Raw genomic sequence first — 22,984 nt, forward strand, 5'->3', positions numbered from 1 at the left:
AGAAGTCCATGCAGGCCTTACCAATCAAGTAATTTACCAAAAGTTTGCATCCTACTTCTCCCCAATTTCCTTCAAGTAATTCGATGCTAGGAAGTTGTCAGGGCAGATGCTTGGCAGATATTATTGTTTCTTGCTGCCATAAATTTCGAAGAAAAGTATTCCAGGAGATGAGATCTCCTGCTCGAACACTAGCTTGCCACTAAGACTCATTCTTCTCTGGACAATTTGAAGTATAAAGTTCCCTTTGATCTTTATATACTTGTAAAATGTAGTTATTTTATTTCTGAGCAGAAAGTTTAAAATCATATTTTGGGATTGAGATCTATGATTGATTGCTTTTCCACGAGGCAGTCATGATCTGAATGGTTGATCCCTTGATTAAAAACAAAAAAACAAAAATACGTTTGATCACCTAACCTCCTAATTGGTGTTTTTTCTAGTCTCCCACTCTGATTTCCTTTTTCAAGAATAGGACATTGACGGGTATTTTACAGACGTACAAGTTAAAAAACCGAATTACACCCGTTCACTGCAAGTATACAGGTCAACTAGTAGTTTAGGGTATATATCGGGTCGATCCCACAGGGAAGAGTGAACAATTACCGGTATTACTAAAGTTTCTTTATTATTTAGACTATCAATGAATTATAACAAATTTAACCTACTGAAATTATACAAAATAACAAATAAAAGCTCCTTAGGTTGTGGTATCCCTAACTACTCATGCAAGTGTTATATTTGGATCATTGAATACTACATCTAAGCTAGTTATGGTGTAATTTCCTTATGCATTTGAATCCTACTTTCGTAGTGAATCAATTATACTTATAACTAATCCATACCTATTCTCATGGTTATGAAATTAGCTGCAAGTTCATTTCTTCAGTGAAATTACATGAAATGAATCACTAAAAACCACATAGGTGCACCTCTACTTTCGTGAGTGTACTCCCTATGTTTAGCACTTCTTGAACTAATGTTAAATCTCAATTTTCATTGCAGAAATAACACCTTAGATAATCACAATTAATGGTACCATATTAATCATGATTTAAAGAGTTAAAGTGCTAAATAACTTGCTCAAATCATAGCAGTTAAATAGCCAAATGATAAACACTAACAATCATAAAAAGTTCAACCAAACCCAAGGTATAAACTTTAAAGACACATATTAAATATAAAATCCAGAAATTGCATATTAACTATATTTAAGAATCCAATACAAAAGATAAAGAGTTGGAGAAGAGATAACCCATGTCACTTGAGCTTCAACTTCTCTTTCTTCATCTCCATTTTCATCCTAATCTAGCCATTATACAAGAATGGATGAACTACACTTACTACACTATCCTACACTAAGGAAATGGAAGAACTACATTTCTGCACTCTTCAAGCTTCTCCCGTATATTTCCCCCTTTTCAGACCACCCAAAATGTCTCTGCATATAAACTGCTTAAGAGCTCCATTTTTCCAAGTCAAATTCCACATTTTGATTCCCAAATCTCCATTTGTTAAGGAAGTCAAAAACCATTGTTTTTGACTTGAAAATAAGCCACCTTGTCTGCCCTTTTGTCTTCTGAAGCATGTGCACCGAATTCTCTTGCAGATTATAGCTGGAAAGTAGTTTGAACATAAGAGAATTGACTGAGCAAATTGCAGAATTGCGGCCAGAAAACGCGCCTACACAAAACGCGGTTACAAGTCACGTTTTGTGTACTCGCGTATTCACTTTGTCCTTACTTCAGCTGCAATTTTCTCTATCATAAAGGCTGAACTGGCTTTTGTGTAAAACACAAAAGTTGTAGCCCTTTGAGTTATCTTTCCAATGCTTCAAGAATCATCCAAATCTGAGCTTTGTAGCCTGAGATATGATCGAAATACTAAACCCTGGTCAGAGCTCTGTTTTCCACTTTGGACAGCTGAGTTGAATTTCGGTATTTCAACTTTTTGACTATGAAAACGGCTGAACTGGACTTTGATGTCTTCATACCAAATGTAGATATATCTTTTAGCTTCAAAATGGTACCAAGATCACCTTGATCCGATCAGTGTAGCTCCTGATATAGTCAAAATACGAAAATGTGTCTGAGTTGTCAAAGCTGACTTTTCTTGATTTTTGTCCTCAAATTGCATTTCTTCCTTTTACACTTCATATTTTATTTTCACCACTTTAATTCATCATCAATCATCCAAATATCTTCTCAATGCACTTCATTTGATGATTGAATCATTAAACCTACAAAATATGAAGTTTTTACCATAAAAATCCATAAAAATGCAATGTTAGCCACTTTAACATAAAATGTAGATTTTTACCAAAACCTTAGTTATTTTAGTTATAAAACTAAATAATCAAACCAAAATTAACTAATAAAACACACTAAAAATACGTAAAATAAACTCTTATCAGACATCACAACTCCTAATTGGTATATTTTACTCTCCACTCTGTTTATCTTTTTCCGAGAAAGGGACCTGCACCAACAAAATAAGCTGATTTATCATGACAAGATTTCGTTACACAACTTTCTTTAGAACAGCAAAGCAAAGGGCATCACAGATGCTTTTGCTATAGAAATTGTCAGCAGAGGGGATGATTACAATCAATGTATCACAGATGTTAGTTCCATGACTATGAAGTTTTTGTGTTACAAATTAACATCAAATTGAATATGGTTTTTGTCAGCTAATTAATATCTAGATTTAATTTGTGTTATCCACCAAAAGAGAAAAATTATTGCATATATCTTCATCTCCAAACGAAAAATTCTACAAATTAAACCTGATAATGCAATGGACACAAACTTAAAAAGCAAGTAACATGTTTGATCAGTTTTCAACAATGGGCTAGAGGTTACAATGGAGATTTAGCTGGTAGGCGTCCCTTTGCCATTTACTAAAACCATTGGTGGCTACTAGCTAGCCACTTTTTAAAATCTTAGGGACCTGTATGAAAATTGCCCCAATTCTAGGCATACAAAATACAATTTTGTGAAACCACTGGATTTTTTTTTAAAAAAAAAATTTTCCTCTGTTTTTTTTTATTCAAGAGAAGTATATATTTGATGGAGCACTTTGGCAGTACATGATTTATTTCACCTTCCTTGGTCCTTGCCTATTAAATAATGCACAAAAATAGTTTGTAGCCCACATCTCCACAATTTCCTTAATGGTGGAACTTAATTTACCTAGGCAAATTTTACTATTTTAGGGGCTCAATGAGAGGATGACCAAAGGGAAAAGAATCAACCCAATGAAGCAGAATTTGATTCCTTAGTTTGTCATATACAACTAATAGCATTTTGCAATTATAAGTTGTTGGAGAAGGTTTTTAATTCATTCGATTGGATCTTCCTAATCCATCTAAAGTCACTTACGCTTCATTAATTTTTAACCATATATCATGTCGGAGAAAACTATAGCCATCTTAACCGGTAAAGAAGTATAATATAATGGTCAAAGGATAGAATTCCTCACTGCTAGTTCAATAAAATATTAACAAGTCTTTGGGCATGATCTAGCAAAATATTCTTCAGAAAGATTTGCTTTTGCTTGATCACTTATTTTATTATTATTATTATTTTTCTTTTATTATTATTATTTTTTTAAATCTCCACCTTGTCATCCAACCTAATCTAACTCCCTGAAACATAATAGCTAAGTTGGCTATAAGTCCAGCCAGGATTGACCACCATCACTTTCATTTAAAGATGTTGAATGATACTCATTAATATATTTAAATTCTATCTAATTTATTATATGTATAAACACTAAAAAAAATTATTATTATTGTTACCTTTATATACTTTTTTAAATTAATTTTATTTTTCAAAAAATATAATAATTTAATATATTTAAACGAGTGCCCCTAAACCAATAGCTATTTTAGCGAGGCTTACGAAGTACATTCTTCTTTCAACTTTACTGGCTTTGCAGACCTTGTTGGTCAGAGCCCGCATTACAAGGGGAAGATTTTTTTTTTCGTAACGATAGATGTCCTATAACCTAATCTAGCCTAGCCTAAGGGGAAGGAGAGGGGGTTCGATGTGAGTACAGACTCCATCGATGGTCAGAGCCCGCATTACAAGGGGCAGACTTTAAAGACTCTGAGTCTTTAGATATTCCCCCTACTCCGGATGTTCTTATTCTTTATTCGTTACTTCAATTGCCCTTTGGGGTTGAAATTCCCAACCGCTTAAGGCGTTGTTTGGATTGCATTTTTTTGAATTTTTTTTAAAAAAATTATTATAGAGATTTGATGTATGTAAAAAAAAAATAATAATAAGGAAATGTGATCATAGAAAATAACGTAATTTTTCGACGAAAAATGGCTATCCAAACGGAGCCGAAGTTTAAGCTGGTAAAAGTGGAATATAAATATAAATATATATATATATATGCCACAACCATGAGTCGAGTTTGCAAGACTTTTTTTTTCTTTGAGCACCCGATATTTTCACCTTTAGTAAAATTAAATCGAATTTGATTCAAAAAGCGTCCATAAAATTCGATTCTTATTTGAAGGTGAAGGTCTGGTCCAGAGTGCTACATACAAGAGTCAAACCTATGATCTCCCATTGGCATTAGTAACATGTTGACCGGCTGTCCCAAATTCATGAGTCCAATTTGCAAGACTTGGAAATACTGATAATATATTTTATAATAAAAGTGAAAATCTTGAACATGTAGACAATTTAGTCGTATCATACTATTATTTTAATCATTAAGCTATCCAACAAACGGCTAATTTGGTCTATTAAGCCTGCCTTCTTTACAATTTGATCAAACAACATAAGCTGAAAGCTATAATATGGCTTTGTCGACCAGATCATAATTACTAAAAACACAAAATTAACATTATGCTTAGATAATCAAGTGAGTAATTAAGTTCTCAAGCTCGAACCCCATGGCTTTTGTTATTCATCTCCAGATAATGTGCATCAACTATGCTGGTAATTTCGCTAGCAAAGCCCTTCAATGCATCAGGAGGTGGAACATCAGCATTCATCTTCTCATATATGTATGTCCACTTCAAGAAATTCTTTCCATGTTTTGGAATAATTTGGAAAGTGATTTTCAAGGTTCTGTGCATCTTCATCAGCTCACCCTCAAATATAGCATAAGTAATTGACTGGTTCTCTTTGTCCATAGCTTCCACCGTCTCCTTTGAAATCAATTCCTTCTCTCCTGAAATAAACCCACATGAAAAAAAGGGTTGAATGATTGGTATAAACCACAATCCAGCTGACTTCTGTAGGAGCTTTATTTACACAAGAAAGTTGGTGCATTAACACATAATTAAAGATAGGTTTTTGGCAAGTGTCAAGAAATTGTTGCAGGTTGCAATAACGAAAAACTTCAACTAATTTCTAGATTTTTGCTTCTAGTGCTGTTCTAAGGCCTAATCATGAATGTGATGGTTGTAATGGCATCTAGTATTTGTATTAATTACCACAATAATATAATACCATTTCCGGGGAGAAAAGAAAAATGATGGAAATTTGCTTATCTGTGAGAATAATGATCTTGCCAATTGAGTAATGGACAAGAAGAATACAGCCCACGTTTCCCCAATCGCCTTCCACTGATTCAGTGAGAGGAATCTTATCTGGGCAGAGTTTTAGCAAGTTCTTGGGTGGAGGTTGGATACAGCCCGCTTTTTTAGGTGGAAATTTAAATAGGGGTAACTTGGATACAGTGGATTTCACACCAAAAAAAAAAAAAAAAGAATTCATGAATGCCAAGAACTATTGTGCCTAAGAAAGATTTGTCCAAGTAAACTGGGCAGTCAACCCTCCAACAATTAATGCTCAAATTGTTGTCGCAAAATTTCTTTTCTAATTCAAATATTCTTATCCAGTACAATCTCAAATAAATAAATAAATAAATAAATAAAGAAGAGAGAAAGATTCCTTCTTGTCCATCCATTTTAACTCGAAGAACTCTTCCATCAAGACCATTAACAGTTGGAATCTATTTGCCGATGAAGGTTTAGCGTAGTGAGTAACGTTGACATCTTAAGTTTTAGAGATTTTAGGTTCCAATCAAACTGCTCCCTTCACTTTTCTTAAATCTTACAATACTCCTATTAAAAAAAATTATAAAATAAAAGTTCGATTCTGTTTATGATATGGGCCACCCAATGACCCAAGCTAAATTTAATTATGGGCTTAGTTTCCCTGTGAATTGTTTGGAGTATGAAAGATAACTGGAACACGTTTGAACCCGGCCATTTATACAGTCTTGATTACTGGACAAAATGGGAATATGCATTTCTTAATGGGCCTCTTCTACATTCTTGCCCGAGAAGATTGGCCCCGTGTGGTCTCAAAGATATGGATAAAAGAAAAGGACTATTGAAAATGAAGATTTACCAATTTAGTTTTTTTCGTTTTTATTCTTTTAGTTTGTTGAATAGAAAGGCATATAGCTTGAGTAATGAAGTAAATAAAGTATAAAATCTGTATACTTTTGTTTTTTACAGTTACATAGATCAATTTTACCGGAAAAAACAAAAGGCAATTAGCTAACATATCCAATTAAATAGATCAATTTTACCCGAAAAAACAAAAGGGAACTAGCTAACATATCCAATAGATGGCCAAATTATAATTTGGTCCTTTAAGCCTACCTTCCTTACACTTTGATCAAACAAACATACATTGAAATCTACGATATGGCTATACCCTGATTTATGATGGTAATCAGAGTTGAATCCATCTAAACTTTTAATTTCGAAGAGCCACAAGCTCGCATTATCATTAGATAATTAATTGAGTAATTAAGTTATCAAACTCGAACCCCATGGTTTTTTTTTTTTTTTTGAATTCAGTTCTAGACAATGTGCATCAATTAAGCTGGTAATTTCACTAGCAAAGCCTTTCAATGCATCAGGAGCAGGAACATCAGTATCCCTCGTCTCATATAAGCACGTCCACTTCAAGAAACTCTTTTCATCATTTGAAGTAACTTGGAGGGTGATTTTCAAGGTGATGTACATTTTCATAAGATTCTCCTCGGATAAATCGTAAGTGATCCACTGGTTCTTCTTGTCTACAGCTTCCACAGTTTGCATTGAAGTCAAAACTTTGCCTCCTGCAAAAAAAAAAAAAAAAAAATTAAATATATATATATAATATATATATATATATCACATGAAAAATGGTTCATTCATTAAGTGGTATAAACGTCAAGCCCTCTGACTCAAGGATATATGGGCACACTTTTGTAGAATTCTGTTTACACAAGAAAATTTGGAGAATTAGCACAAAGTTCATATGGTTTTTGGCAAGTGTTAAGTAATTGTTGCAATAACAAAAACCATTGAAACTAATTTCTAGATTTTTGCTTCTAGTGTTTCTTTTAGGGCCTAGCAGTGTTAAATGGCATCTAGTATTTCTTTTGATTACCATAAAAACATAATAGAATTACCGGTTAGAAGAGCAACGTCACAAAAAAAAAAATTTGACAAGAAGAATATTCTTACCAATGGAGAAATGGACAAGAAGAATGCAGCCCACATTTCCCCAATATCCTGCAAGTAATTCAATGAGACGAATCCTATCCGGGCAGAGTTTCAGTAATTTATGTATCTTGCTGCCCAAAATTTCGAAGAAAACATTTCCAGGAGATTTGATTTCCTGGACAAATTCTAGCTTACCGCCAAGGCTACACATTATTTTTAGTGCCACAATTTTCCAGTATACACTATGCACTTGATGAATTTTGGATAAGTCCTCGTATACATACTAGGTCGAAAGTAAACTCAAATCCTTTTACAGAAGTACGTTACAATATAAATTTTAGTTTTAGCGTTTGTTTGCTAAATCAATCGTAGTATTCTCGTGAGCTCATGCCATGCCAAGACAAAGAAACGGTAAAATGGGATTTACGTTACTTGAAATGAATTTTTTTTTTAAAAGAAAAATACAAAGAAATTAATGTTAAAAGATTTACTCCTTTTCATAAATTTTTATCAAAAAGTACATAGGGAAAGGGATGGGTTGGGTGATTCGGGAAAGGGAATGTAAGTGAGAGATTTTGGTTTTGAGCTTTCCACTCACGCTATTAAAACATATAAATTCAAAGTGTATGTAATTAGACTAATTTTGGGAATTATTTATTCTAACATGGTCGACATTATTGATGAAATATGGCATCAGCAGAACCTAACACTTTGAAATTCATCTGTCCCAGAATTTCAAATGGTAACATTTTTCCTTAAAAATTTGGAATATTTATTTTAGGGAGGTAAGAGCATCCAGTGGAATTGAAATATGAATTTTGGCTAACGGGTGTGCAATTTGCCCTCGTTGAAATATCAGCTTGGCTAACCGGTGTTCAAATGGCCCTCGCTAAGTGGGACATTAAGCATTAATTTTGAAAAAATGTAATTACTTTGAAAAAGTTTATAAATTCAGGGGATATAATAATTGTGATTGTGTGAATTTATATGGTAAGTTAGATGTAATTTAGGTACGTTAACAAGTATCTACCTGGATGGGAACCTTTACAAAAATCCTAAGGCATTGTTGTTTTGAGAGAATGGGAGGGAAAGGAAAGCAAACGGAAATGGAGGGATAAAGTTTTTAAATTTTGGATTAGTTTTTGAGGAGAGAAAGAAAAGGATTTGAAGGGAAAGGGAGGGATAAGAATAGTTTTTTTTTTTCAGTCTGCTTCACATCCAAAAGTGGACAAAATTAGAGAAAAATGACATCAAAATTAGTGAAAATTCACGTGTTTATAAATTAAACTTTAAACTATGGATAAAAATGTAATTGACGATCGATAGTGTCCTTTCCTTTCCTCCCATAATCCAAACAAAATAGATGGACTCAGATTTCTTCTACTCCCCTTTCTTTTCTTTTCCACTAGAGCCTTCTCCTTTCGTTGTCTTCCCTTTCTTTCAATCCAAACGGTGCCTAAAAGAAAATACAAGATGATGCGACTAAAAGTTTATACCATTCCTATCGACTGTCAATTGCATCAAAACATGAACTTTGTCTATATAATGTGCACGCTTTGTCACTGATTTTTGTCGAGTGCTTAGACCATGATTGTTAGTGTTGCTTGTTGGATAGTTACTCTCAGTAAAATACTTCGAGATTTTAGGCCATAGCATATACTTATGGCTTATAAAGTGCATTACTATAGACAAAAACTACCCAATCAGCAACAACGGTAATATTGGGTTTAAATGGTACAATACACTAGGATAATGTGCATTTTACCGACTTCATGAATGTGAAGAACTAAATATTAAGTATTAATTATTTGTTTTTTTGGATATAGTTGGCTTCAATTAGCGCTCAAACTCGAGATCTCACAAGGAGAAAGAGATATTTTTTTGGTATGGTTTCTCTTTATTACTAGAGTTGGTATCAAATGTACTTAGGAGACAGATAACTTAAACGACCTTAAGCGAGGGCTATGAGCTATAAAACAAGAAGAGGACGAACTACTAGAAGAAGAATATGGGCATAGTAGGGTTCCAAACAAATCGAATTGCTCGCTAGCAATTCGAGTCAAAAGTTGACTTGAGTTAGATCAACATCGAGTTCAAACTAACTAAGTCGAACTTCAGGTCAAATTCGAGTTCAAAGATGCTTAACTTGTTAGCTTGCGAGTTAACTCGATTTTATATATTTATATTTATATTTTTTATTTTAATAGTAAAACTAGAATTTTGCCCGTGCCTTACTATGGTCTATTTTTATTTATTGCGAATTTATACAAATATGAATAATTTAAATACGAAAATTAACAACAATTCTATGTGTTCATTCATACTAACTTTAAAAAATTAATGTATTCTAAAAGTTCAATTATTTTAAAGCTTTACTTGTTTTGGCCCTAGATTCATTTTCCTCAGTTATGTAGACCACTGGACATTATTTTTTTTTCCCCTATTATTTTATTTTAGTTTTCTTTGTGTGAAATTTTGATCACGAAATATAACTAGAAGCACCTGGACCTGTCCAAATTAAACACATCTATAGTATGGATTACTGAATAAAAAGGAGCTTATGTATTTTGCTAAGGGGCATCCTCCACAAAGTGGCACAATTCAAAGGAATTCTTACGCAGGTAGACAAACCCGTTTGAGATGGGGATAAATTAAAAAAGAAAAATTGAAAAGGGAGATATACCACCGTTTTATTAATTTTTTTAATTTGGTAAGTCTTTTCTTTTTGAAAGGTTAGTTTGGTAAATCAACTCAAGTAATGAAGTAACAGAAGTATAAACTTTAAACTCTTTACAGTTAAACAGCTCCCAAAAAAAAAAAAAAAGGTCAGTTTGCTAAAGAATACAATCTAGCTCTCAAGGTTATACTTCTCATCAGCCATCATACTGCTTCTGCTACTTTAATTGTAATAAGTTCATGCTGGTAAATGTATTTGCACCAAAGTCATGTCCAAATATTTATTATCTGAGTTAAAAAGAAATATAAGTGGTGCGATATTTTGGAGTTATGATTCTTTACTTTAATGGAATATATTAGACTAGTTGGCCAAATAAAAGAAATCATTTGGGGTTATATATTGAAATCAGCAAATTTGCTGAAGAAAAATAGGTCCTTGCCAGTACGAAGCAACCACATGTATGTCACAATAAAATCACAAATATTCAGTACTCACAAATAATATTTATTTATGTTGTTCAACTTTTACAAACATTACTTGTGAAACTAACAAGCATTAGCTTTATAATGACATAGCACTTAATAGCACACATTTATTCCTGCATCCATATTAGAAGACACCATAGCAACTTCAAACACGCTAAATACTTAGAAGAGATATGTCTATATATGTATATAGATGGTTCAAGGATTTTTGATGTGATGAGATTCAATGTCTTCAACCATGTGAAGGAAAAAGTTGAGCAAGGTTCCTGGATGTGGGGTATCTTCCTTCAGCTTCTCATAGTCGAGAGTCCATGTAATCAAACTTTCTTTGTCACCAAGAACATCAACATGGTATATGATAGTGAAGGTCTTGTACAGCTCCATCAGATCTCCTTCAATCATCTTAAATACGATTGATTTCTTTTCTTCATTTATGTCTTGAATAATCTGCTTTGCCACCCTATCTTTCCCGTCTGTAAAAATGAAAAGTAAATCAATTACAGACTCTCCAATTCCTAGTCAACATGCTGGTAATCCAAAAACAAGGTTTGCGGAATTCTTTCTTTTCTGTTTTTAGGATAGACAATACTATTTACACAACCAGGGAAGTATTCTCGTTGTGAAATACCTGGTATTTCGCATAAAAAATTTGAGAAAAAGCAAAAGAAAAAAAATTCTGTAGTATTATTTGATTGAATTCTTTACGAAGATGGACTTCCTTAATTAACCTCTGTAGTTTCCACAATCAGATTATTGTCTTTGTAGAAATACTAATAATAATATTATTAATAGTAATAGATCTAGTCCGTTTTTCATTAAAACTTTTTCCCGAGGCAGATATTAAGCTTTTATCCTTTCTTTTTTCTGGCAAATAAGTTAGATAACTAGTTGTGTGCCAGTTCAAAGCAGGGAAAAACGGATGGAGAGAGTTTAAATCAACTTAGTCCAGAAGCTGACCGACACGCAACAAAAGCTAAATGAATAAAGGAAAAACAAGAAAAACTGCGGGGAAGAAAGTGCTAAAATAAGGAACTTGAATATTGATTCCATACCATGGGTATAGTGCCAGCAGATTTTGGATCCAACAGTTCCAAGATCACCACCAAGCAAAGTAAACCCTTGAACTTTCTCAGGAGTCATGGTGGCAAGATGGTGTGGTCTTTTGCTGAAGGCATCATGGAACACATCTCCAGCAGGGCCATGGATGTTAGTTTGACCAATCATTTTACCTTTGAGCCCCATTTTTTTTTTCTGAGAAACTGAGAAGGAAATGACCAAATACTGCTGCAGCAAAAAAATGCAAAGAAATATGGTCTACTAGACTATCCCTTTGCTCCTTATATAGTATAGAACTGATGGGTGGCTTCACCCCCCACCTCCACCCCCACCCTTTCTTTTTTTTAATTGGGGTCTATAAACCACGTAAGAGGAACAAATTATCTTCGCTAGCAACTATCTTTTTTTTCCCTAGTTCTGACATTGTTACAAAGTTTTTTTTTTAATTCATGAGATGTTGTATTGGTAAATCAGCCCTAACAAATGATACTCAGCATCTATTAAAATGTGATTATCCTCATTGTCTATTAATCTATAATCATATTACATCTATAGTTTTGCACTTAGGGTCAACAGACTCGACACCATTCATTTTTTTAATGCCTACAACTAAGGTTTTCTTGTGGGCAACTTAAATTTTATTTTGATCGATAATTCTTAGTCTCATTTTTGCTTTACGACAAGAACATTGGATAAAATGAGGGCCATTCTTAACAAATTATTTTGGAGAGATCTACTTCTCTTGTCCATGGCAAAAATGACTCTCCAATAATGACTCATAGAAGTTAGTTGACACAATAAATGATATAAATTCATGAGTTTGGGACAGCTGGTAAGCAGACTGTTAATGTCAATAAGAGATCGCAAGTTCGACTCCTGTACGTGGCACCTTGAAAAACTCTGGTAAGATGCTCACCCCCAAATAAAAGTTGGACTTTATGGATGCTCCTTGGACCGAATCCGGGTTAGACTCACTAAGAGTGGGGATATCAGGTGCTCAAAGCAAAATCAATAAATGATATCCTCTTCTTACATGGTTTTTGGTAGGTGATAACTAAGGCATACTATTACCAAATGGGAAATAAACGGATAAGTTAAGGCCTTATCTGAATTATAGTTTTCTAAAGAAAATTTTTTACGTTTTACATAAACACATTTATGAAACATATTTTAATTTCATATATATCAAATTGTTGTAGCATATTTTTTTTTGGGAAAAAAGTCTCGACGGCTCTCCAACTCTTTTTCAAGTTAAGTTTTGGCCCTCCAACAATTAACAGTAAAGTTTTGGTCCTCGATCTAATAAAAGAGTATATTTGTGGCTCTTTTGTCAAATCCAGATAGTATAGGGGTGCGCAAAAAAACCCGCAGACCCGAAAATTCAGCGAACTCGATGCAATCCGATCTGATTTTTCCTAGCAGGGCAAATGAGGGTCGAGTACCTGCGAAAAATGGATACGGATACAGATCAGAAAAATAAAAACTCGTGGGTACCCGATCCGTAGGGTATATTATATAAATATTAAAAAATTAGGAATCATTTTATAATTTTATAATTTTTAATCCTAAATGTAAGTGAAGTGGCTCACAGTCTCATATTCTAATATCATATGATCTGCCTCTCCTCATATTGTTTGAAGAAAGCGAATATTCTTGGTGAAACCTGAATCAAATGAACAAAATGAAGAAAAATTTGTGAAAATCTATCATAAAAATTGTTCATCCCTTTGATTCTTTTCATTTTTAGTCTACCTCCATTGATCTTTCCTGCAAATTTTTCATCAATTCAATCAAAGATTTGTGTTTGGAGTTCCAATTTTCTATTAGCTAGATGATTAAAACATTTGTGTCTTTCATTTATTTATTTATTTTATTTATTTTATTGTAATTATGTCTCTTAAATTTGTCTCTTTTATTTTAGTGCAAGAAATTTATTTTTCTTTTTCATCACCTTTAATGCCATAAAGGTCTATTCCAAAGATGTAAGGAAATTGGGAAAGATTTTTCAAACTTGTTACTAAAAAGTGTAAAATGATCTCAATTAATTAAGCAATGCTTCACTCATGATTTCAATTTGAAGTTGAAATTCCAATGCATCACTCACTAAGCAATACATAGTTGAAATTTGAAGTTGGCTACAATGAATTACTTTCACTCAATTATCACACACACACACACACACACACACAAAGAGATAATCAAGTATATGCTGGCTATTAGATAAAAATTAATTAGTTGGGCTGGCTGCCTTTGATGACTATCAATAGAAGATACACTATTATTGGATACGCTCCCACAAGCTGAAGTCAAGTCAGTCACAATAAAAACGAAGCCCGTCCCTAAAGTTTTAATCAAAATACATTTCATCCTTGTAATTCTATAATTTCGATCAATTTCATCCCTAAAATTTCATGTGAACACATTTTATCCTCATAATTTCATAAAATTGACCAATTGAGGACAATTGAATGATTGTTAACCAATTTGGACCAAGTATCATTACATAACTAGCATGTCCCATTGATAATTGTATTAATATTTAATTCGATTATTGATTAAATTATATAAATAACAATGAGTGTGTTCGGATAAAAGATTATTATTTTTAAATTTGTGATATAATATATATGAAATAAAAAAATAAATTAGATGATAGATAGACAATTTGAAAACATGTATATAATGCGACAAAACAAAATTTTAGAAACAAATGGCAATCTAAACAGTTCTTTCTTTCATGTTAATATTTTTCTTCAATTGATTGCAATGTAATTGTTTGAAAGATTTATCCAATTGGCTATAATGGAGTTATTTCTTCTCCATGACTTTATTTCCTCTCAATCTTTTTGTTCTATTTGTGATTAAGAAGAGAATAATGGTGGTTGAAAATTTCTTAGTTTTTTTAAATAAAAAAGTGAATTAAAAAATAATTTTTGAGGTTTTTTGTTGATCCAACATTTTCTGAATTTTACTAACGTGCATGCTGTGGTCAAGTGATGATATTCCATTCAAATTGCTTGGCAATCAATCAATTATCCTTAATTAGTCAAATTTACGAACTTATGAGAATGAAATGTGTTTACATGAAACGTTAAGAATGAAATTGGTCAAAATTATAAAATTGTAATGATAAAATGTGTTTTGACTGAAATTTTGGGACGAAATTGCCTAACACCTCAAACAATGAGGACGAAAAGTGCATTTTTTCCTAAAAATAAAATGAACCTTCATCCTACCCCTTATGTTTTTGGGCTACAGTCCTTTTTAGTTATTACTGTGTTGATATTCAAGATAACCGAACGTATATAGCTAGACATGTTCCTTTCGAGGAATCTAGTTTTCCCCATTCCTTGGTCCTTCTATACTTGGTCCACCACCACGTCAAAACAAACCAATTCAATCCACCTTGACTTGTTCTACCAATTCATGTTTTCAAATTCAATGGATCCTACATACATTTTTATCACAAACCGACCACTACTCTAACCCTTCTTGTCAAAGTCAAATGAACTGACCCTATGGTACTTCGTCACGTAACCAACCAGAACAAAAACAATACTACTTTAGCAAAACTTATCTCTAAACCTTCTGTGGAGTCATCTGAACTTATCTCTAAACCTTCTGTGGAGTCATCTGAACTTATCTCTAAATTGAAAAGGTTGTGTTTGGATTGCATTTTCCGTCATTTTTCATGGAAAAATTACTGTAGCGATTTGATATATGTGAGGGAAAAATGTGATAGGAAAATGTGATCACGAAAAACGACAATATTTTTCCGACGAAAACAAGCAATCCAAGTATGGCCTTCGAAGTTAGCTGACAATAAATTACTTTCACTCAATTATTACTTAACAAAATAAGTACAGTATATTGAAAATCAAGATGAGAATGTGGGGTTGGGACATCTACATTTGCTTTCTGGTATAGAGTCCATTTCACCATGTTCACATCACCTTGGGCAGTTGCCTGGAGAGTGGCTTTTACCAAAACACAGGTCTAAATTTAATTGAAAAATAAAAGTAAATATCAAAATGGTGGAATTAAAACAAGCATGTATAAGCTGGAATCCATCAACAAAATTTTTTAAAAAAAAAAAGAATAAAGAGATTAATTTGTTAAACTCACATAGTAATTTTCAAGGCCATAAAACTATGTTCATCCCAGATAGAGTCTGATCATTAATCATTTGGAGTACATGACAAGCCAGTATAATTTCTTATATTTGGATAGATCTATGTAGATCCTGTTATTCAAATTTTGTTCGTACCATCTCACCAACGGAAGAATTGATGGTGCAGAAAATTGTACCATATCATTACTTAGTTTTATGGGTATCTTTTCCTTGCCAAGAAAACTAATGAAATGACTGATTGTTTTTTTTTTTTGGCGTGTAAAGGCAACCACTTGAGTGATTTCAGGATAGACAATGATGACTTTAAGCCATCAAAGTTTACTTTGCAGTAAAAATGTATGGCTCCAAAATTTTTCTCAGTCTTGTTAAAAGCTATCATATATATATATATATATATATATATATATACATATGTCTGCTTTTTCTCCTACAGATTAATTACTGAGTAATAACTTTTTTGGCCCATGACAATAGGAACAGTCCGTCGTGGTGTCACGTACCTAAGGGAGATTCGCACTGATATTTCTAAGGTAGGTAGGACCAATAGGAACCAAAAGATGACTCAGGAGCATCAAAATTCGGTTTGGACTCTGGACCCAACCACTTTACACTAGAGCGCGTTGTGCAGTACATCCATGGCCTTCACCTTCCCCACCACAAATTACAAGGACAGGACAGGAGCATAAAAATTGGCCTTCCGTTGCGGCCTTATCTCTCTACACTACAGTAGAACGTGTTGTGTGTGTATCCATGGGCCTGGTCCTGGGCCTTCCCAACCCTACCACTAATTAAACGAGATGGGACAGCGACCCACGTGTCCATTTGTTTTGTTTGTGACACTCAAGACAGCGCCAATAGAGGGAACTGTCAACTATTCACACCATAGACTCATCTTCGCCTACAGTGGGCTGTTTGTACGTGTCAGAACAGTAAAGGCAAACGTAACATGCTGTCAAACCTCTCGTTTAGTCGTGGTTTTGGAGTTTCTGCATAAAAATATTATAGTGATTGGATGTACGCAGAAAAATGATTAGAAAATTTATTTACGGAAAAAATAACGGGAGTGTTTGGATAGTGTATTATTTGAAATATTATTTAGAATAATTACTGTAACACTTTTTGTGATGTGATGTATGTGAGATAAAAAGGTGGTTGGAAATATAAAAGGTGGATTGGAAAATGTGTCTATGATGCAAGCGAAATATTATTTGGGATAATTGAGGTATCCAATTTTTTTTTTTTTTTGAAAAAATGACTTTCCAAATGATGTCTAGAGTCGGGTACAAACTACCCACAACGAATACAAACTATCAATCACAATTATTAGATTTAAACCAGGCTTTTATCTATTGTCTGAGAGTAGTAATTCTTAATTTCAGCATTACTAGAAAAATGTAAAACCGATTCCGCAGGTTTATACTTGGTGTGTTTGAAACACTTCTCTTTAAAACTTTTTTCTCTCCCTTCTGACTAAAAACTCTTTTAATCAAAATCTCCTTCATCCCTCCCATCAGAAAGAAATCAAATCTGATCCTTTTCCATGGGAGGAAGTACTCTTTATAATTTCTAGTTTCTCTCATTTGAATAAATTATCTCCTAAGATTTCATAATGAGAGATTCTTCTCTCTTAAGATTTCCTAGTAAGAGTTTCTTCTCTCCTAAATTATTTTAGTGAGAATTTTATTCTCTTCTGGGTTTTTCCTTGTGAGAGTTTTTCAGGTTTTTATCTTTACTAAATTTGAGATTTTGTAAATCTAGAATCTAGTTTCTCAGATCTGAAATGTCTCCATTATTTTCAGATCCAAATTTCTCTTTGAACTTGAATCAATTTTAATCAAATCTGATTGTCAGTAAACGTGCACTAATATATTGGGATACAGCAATCCATCTGGATGGAAGATATATAGAAGTATAATGTTATCTTTATTTGCATTATTTTCTTAGATCTGTTATATCTATTGATTTTCAGATATATGTGTATATATATCTATATATATATATATCTGTGTCATGTTTGTTTGATATATTTTCTGCTATTAGTGCAGATTTGGTTGAATGAAATAATCTTTTCTATATATAAAAAAGGGATAATTTCAGAAACCTCCCTTGAAATTTTTAATAATTTCAGGAAGCCCCCCTCAATAATTTAAAATTACACATACCTCCCCTATCAGTGCAAAAGTACTCTACTACGCCTCATAGAATACTTAAAGACATTTTTTGTTGGAAAAAATTTGAATATCCAAACCAAAAACAAAACACAGCAACAATTGATTCTCTCTCTTGGATGCCCCTTCCCTTGCTTTTTTTCCCACATCCTCCTTTGCCCAACTTCCCATGGCCCCTCTCCAATTCTCGTCTACCCAACTTTCCTGTTCTATTTTAGGACACTAACTATTGCCCATCAACTCTTGCCCGTGCTTGTCCCCCTCTTTTTCCTACTTGACTTCTCCTTTTTTTTTTACATCAATTCCCTTCTCTTTGCAAACTTGATTGGATTAGACTCATCCCTTCCTCATTTTTTTTCCTATTCAGGGTGCAGTGGGTTTTGGATTAGCTATTTTTGGGGTTGTTTTTCAAAAACAGTACTGTAGCATTTCGTTTTTGAAATACAAGTCCGTTTGGATTAGTTATTTTTGGGGTTATTTTTCAAAAACTATATGAAAAACTTTTACTGTAGATGTTTTTTGGATTATTTTTAGAGGTATTTTTAAAACATATTTTTGGGTATCTTTATAATTTATAATTTTTATATACATTTATGCATTTATAATACATTTATAAATATTTATAAATAAATGTATTTATATATTCACTAAAAAATATATAAATGTATTATATTATATATAATACATAATATAAATATATTTATCAATGTATAAGTGTATATTATTATAAATGTATAAATTATAATTTATAAATTATAATTTTTATATTTTTATATTTTTATATTTTTTTATATAAATATACATTTATGCATTTATAATACATTTATAAATGTTTATAAATAAATATATTTATATATTTATATAAAAATATATAAATGTATTATAAATGTATTATATTATATATAATACATAATATAAATATATTTATAAATGTATAAGTGTATATTATTGTAAATGTATAAATTATAAATGAATATTATATAAATGTATAATTTATAATTTTTATATAAATATACATTTATGCATTTATAATACATTTATAAATATTTATAAATAAATATATTTATGTATTTATATAAAAATATATAAATGTATTATATTATATATAATACATAATATAAATATATTAATAAATGTATAAGTGTATATTATTATAACTGTAAAAATTACAAATGAATTTTATATAAATGTATAAATTACAAATGAATATTATATAAATGTATAAATTATAATTTTATTAATATATATTAATATTATGTATAAATGTATAAATATAATTAATATAAATGTACAAATGTATTAATATTATGTCTAAATGTAAAATTAATATTATGTATATTAATATAAATGTATAAATGTATTATAAATGTATTATATTATATATAATACATAATATAAATGTATATTATAAATATACATTAATATATATATTATGTATAAATATACATTTATATAAATGTATAATATATATAATATATATTATATATATAATTTATATAATGTATAATATTCATATAAATATATAAAAATATTTTTTAAATAAAATAAAATATTTATAATATGTATAAATAAATATATAAATATTTAATATATATAATATACATTAATATTAATTATAAATATTATAATATTATAAATATGGTGTTTATATAATATTTCAATTTGCAATATTTATTGTATATTTCATTATATAAATATTCATGTAATATATAGTATATAAATATATAATATATAATTTTCAATTTGTATAATATACATAATATTGTATATATATAATATAATATACATAATATAATATATTATACGTAATATACATTATTACATTATTACATATTATGTATATTAAATATTATACATAACATTATTATACATTATTATACACAATAATGTACATAATAATATTATGCATTAATAATGTATATATTATAATATAATGTACATAATATATTATGTATAAATATTTACACATTTATGTATACAATTACATATTACATATTATGTTTATTATATTATATTATGTATAATATACAATATTATGTATAATATTAATGTATATAAATATTTATATAATATATATAATTTTCAATTTGTATATTTCAATTTATATTAATATAATATATATAATATACAAAATTGAAATATACAAATTGAAATATTCATATGTAGTTGTTTTTGATATAATGTTTGGATATGGTGTTTTTGGAGTTGTTTTGGAAATACACATTTACTGTAGCATTTGGAATGTGAAAAATAGTTTTTCAAAAACAGCTCCAAAAACAAGGGATCCAAACGGACCCTATGTTCTTTATCCAATTTTAGTTGATTATGAGTGATAAAACTTGGTGATGCCAAAGATCAATCATTGAGTTTTTCAAATGCTATAAAAAATTTTAAAAAGTACTCTAAAAGGTACTCTAAAAAGTAGTCTTAAATTTTTTTTAATGTTTAAAAAATATCGCAAAGTATATTCTAAAAACTCTACTACTCTTAAATATTTCAAAATATATTCTGAAAATATTTCAAAATATACTCTAAAAACTTTGTACAGTTAAAAAATGCTCCCAACAACAGCTAATCCTAACGGAGCCCAAGAGTTTGAGAAATGGATCTTTGGTTTCATAAAATGGGTTGTTGAAAGAAAACAAAAGGCTGCAGAGGGAGGAAGAGTAAGGGGATTTGACATGTGGGATTGGTTGTTGATGGAGTGTTGGTTTTAGATAAAATTTGAGGTTTTTTATTTCTGGTAAAATTTGATGGAGTATCGATTTAATTTTATCAGTTTAATAATAAGAGGCGGGTGTATTTACCTTGTAGAGAAAGTGTTGGGGCTGGATAGAGAGTAAGAATTAGCCTAGGCTGCCGAAAGTAAATTGGATTGCGATGTTTTGCGTGCCTACAATTGTTGGAATTGCTTTTGAGTTTTGATTCAGCTTGGGATGTTTGCTTGGCTTTTCCGACGGTGTTGCCAAAAAAAAGCAATCATCAAAATTCTGCTAGAGTCGATAGGAACTCTAGTGTAACTGTTACCGCTTGCAGTCCTGCGAGAATTACCTCCACCAGAACTATCATGTACATGCCGTTGGTGAAAGTTACCAATCTTCTTCGATGCAGTCAACAAGTTTTTGATATTTGCAGCTCTATTTTTCTTGCAAAGGGTAGAGAAATTGAATCAAGTACAAATAATAATACAATAAATTTAGAAGATATCAAAAAGATTTATCAACAAAATAACTATACAAATCAAATTCTTCATACAATATCTCAACATATGGAAGTACTAAATACAAAAATAGATACCCTAAAGAAACCAGAATTAAAATTTCCTAATGATATTTCAGCACCTCATTTTCAACCTAGAAGCTTGACAAGAGAAAAAGAAATAGATTTAGTACAAAAAATTAATAATCAAAAAATTAATAATACAGATAATATATTAAATAAGATATCTCAAGCATTACAGAATTTAACTACAGAAGTAAAACCTCCAACTCCTCGGATAAATACATTAGACCAAATAATAGAAGATAATTCATCTGAAGAATTAAATAATTCATCTGAAGAATCAATAAATTCAGAAATCGAAGAAGATATAATACTACCAATAAAAAACCAATTTGAAGAAAAAGAAGATAATCAAATAAATAAAATAAAAAGAAGAAGGATTTATAATAATCATAATAAAGATTGGAAAATGGTAAGTACAAAGAATTATTATCCAAGACCTAGCCCTCCAGATATTCAATATGAAGAGTGATCAAAATTTCGTACTACTAAATATGATGGAGACTCAATATATGAATGGAATATAGATGGTAAAGCAGAATATGAAGTATTAAATAATTTACAAGAAATGGGAATGGCCAGATTAGCTTATAAAATTAAAAATATTCAAGAAAGAAATATTGCAACATTACTAGTTTCAGGATTTACTGGACAACTAAAAAATTGGTGGGATAATGCTTTAACATTACAAGATAAATTATCTATATTAGAACATACACAAGAGATTGAAGACGAACAAGGAAATATTCAAATACAATCAGATGCTGCAGAATTTCTAATAGTAACAATAGTAATGTATTTTATAGGAAATCCAAAAGAAGAATTAAATTCTAATAAAACATTTTTAACAAATTTAAGATGTCCAACATTATCAGACTTTAGATGGTATAAAGATATGTTTTTAACTAATGTATTAAGAAGACCAGATTGCAATGCTTCATTTTGGAAAGAAAGATTCATAACAGGATTACCAAGCTTATTTTCACAAAGAATAATGGATAGTTTACAAAAGGAAATGGGAACAGATGTAATTTCATTTGAAAATATTACTTTTGGACAATTATTTGCATTTGTGAAAAAAGAAGGATTAATGTTATGTTCAGAATTAAGATTGCAAATAAAATATGGTTCTAAAACAAAAAGTAGGATCATTTTGTGATGCATTTGGAATTAAAAGAATTAAATCACCTTCTGCATACAAAAAGAAAGTTAAAAAATATAATAAGAAAATAAAATATAAAAGACCTAAAGAAGATAAACCAGAAAGAAAGAAAAAATTTATTAAAAGAAAAATTGTTTGTTATAAATGTGGAAAAATAGGACATAAAGCAAACAAATGTAAATTAAAAGAGAAAATTACAGAAATCTGTGCAAACGAAGAAGAAATTAAAAATAAATTAATAAATTTATTAATAAATGACAAAGATCAAAGTTCTGAAGACGATTATTATAATGATATACCTAGTTCAGAAAGTGAAGAAAATTGTAATTGTTCTAGCACTTCAAAAAGAAAATTGTAATTGTTGTAGCACTTCAAAATATATAAATGTTATAACTAAGAAGGAAGATAAAGAGTTCCTCTTAGACATAATAGAAAAAATAGAAGATCCAATAGCTAAAAAAGAATATTTAGAAAGATTAAAAAGTCTAATTATCCAAGAAGATAAAATGCCAAAAATAATAGAACCTTTTAGTATTTCGAAATTAATAGATAAATAT

General features: G+C 30.6%; 1 protein-coding gene across 1 annotated transcript; it reads right to left on the reverse strand.

Moving 5' to 3' along the window:
• Positions 1 to 10,630: 10,630 nt before the first annotated feature.
• On the reverse strand, positions 10,631 to 11,937 carry LOC113753122 (kirola-like). The gene is made up of 2 exons (XM_027297219.1): positions 11,680 to 11,937; positions 10,631 to 11,100 (listed from the first exon to the last, which is right to left on the reverse strand). The coding sequence occupies exons 1-2, from the start codon at positions 11,867 to 11,869 to the stop codon at positions 10,826 to 10,828; spliced, it is 465 nt and encodes a 154-aa protein (XP_027153020.1). The 5' UTR covers positions 11,870 to 11,937; the 3' UTR covers positions 10,631 to 10,825.
• Positions 11,938 to 22,984: the final 11,047 nt, after the last annotated feature.

This window comes from Coffea eugenioides, chromosome 11, assembly GCF_003713205.1.
Source record: "Coffea eugenioides isolate CCC68of chromosome 11, Ceug_1.0, whole genome shotgun sequence".
Taxonomy (NCBI): Eukaryota; Viridiplantae; Streptophyta; class Magnoliopsida; order Gentianales; family Rubiaceae; genus Coffea; species Coffea eugenioides.

Excerpts from the sequence above, each read along its gene's own strand:
- LOC113753122 (XM_027297219.1), bottom strand. The coding sequence starts at position 11,869 with ATGGGGCTCAAAGGTAAAATGATTGGTCAAACTAACATCCATGGCCCT. Across the intron at positions 11,101-11,679 it reads CTGCTGGCACTATACCCATG|ACGGGAAAGATAGGGTGGCA; the intron begins GTATGGAATCAA and ends TCATTTTTACAG.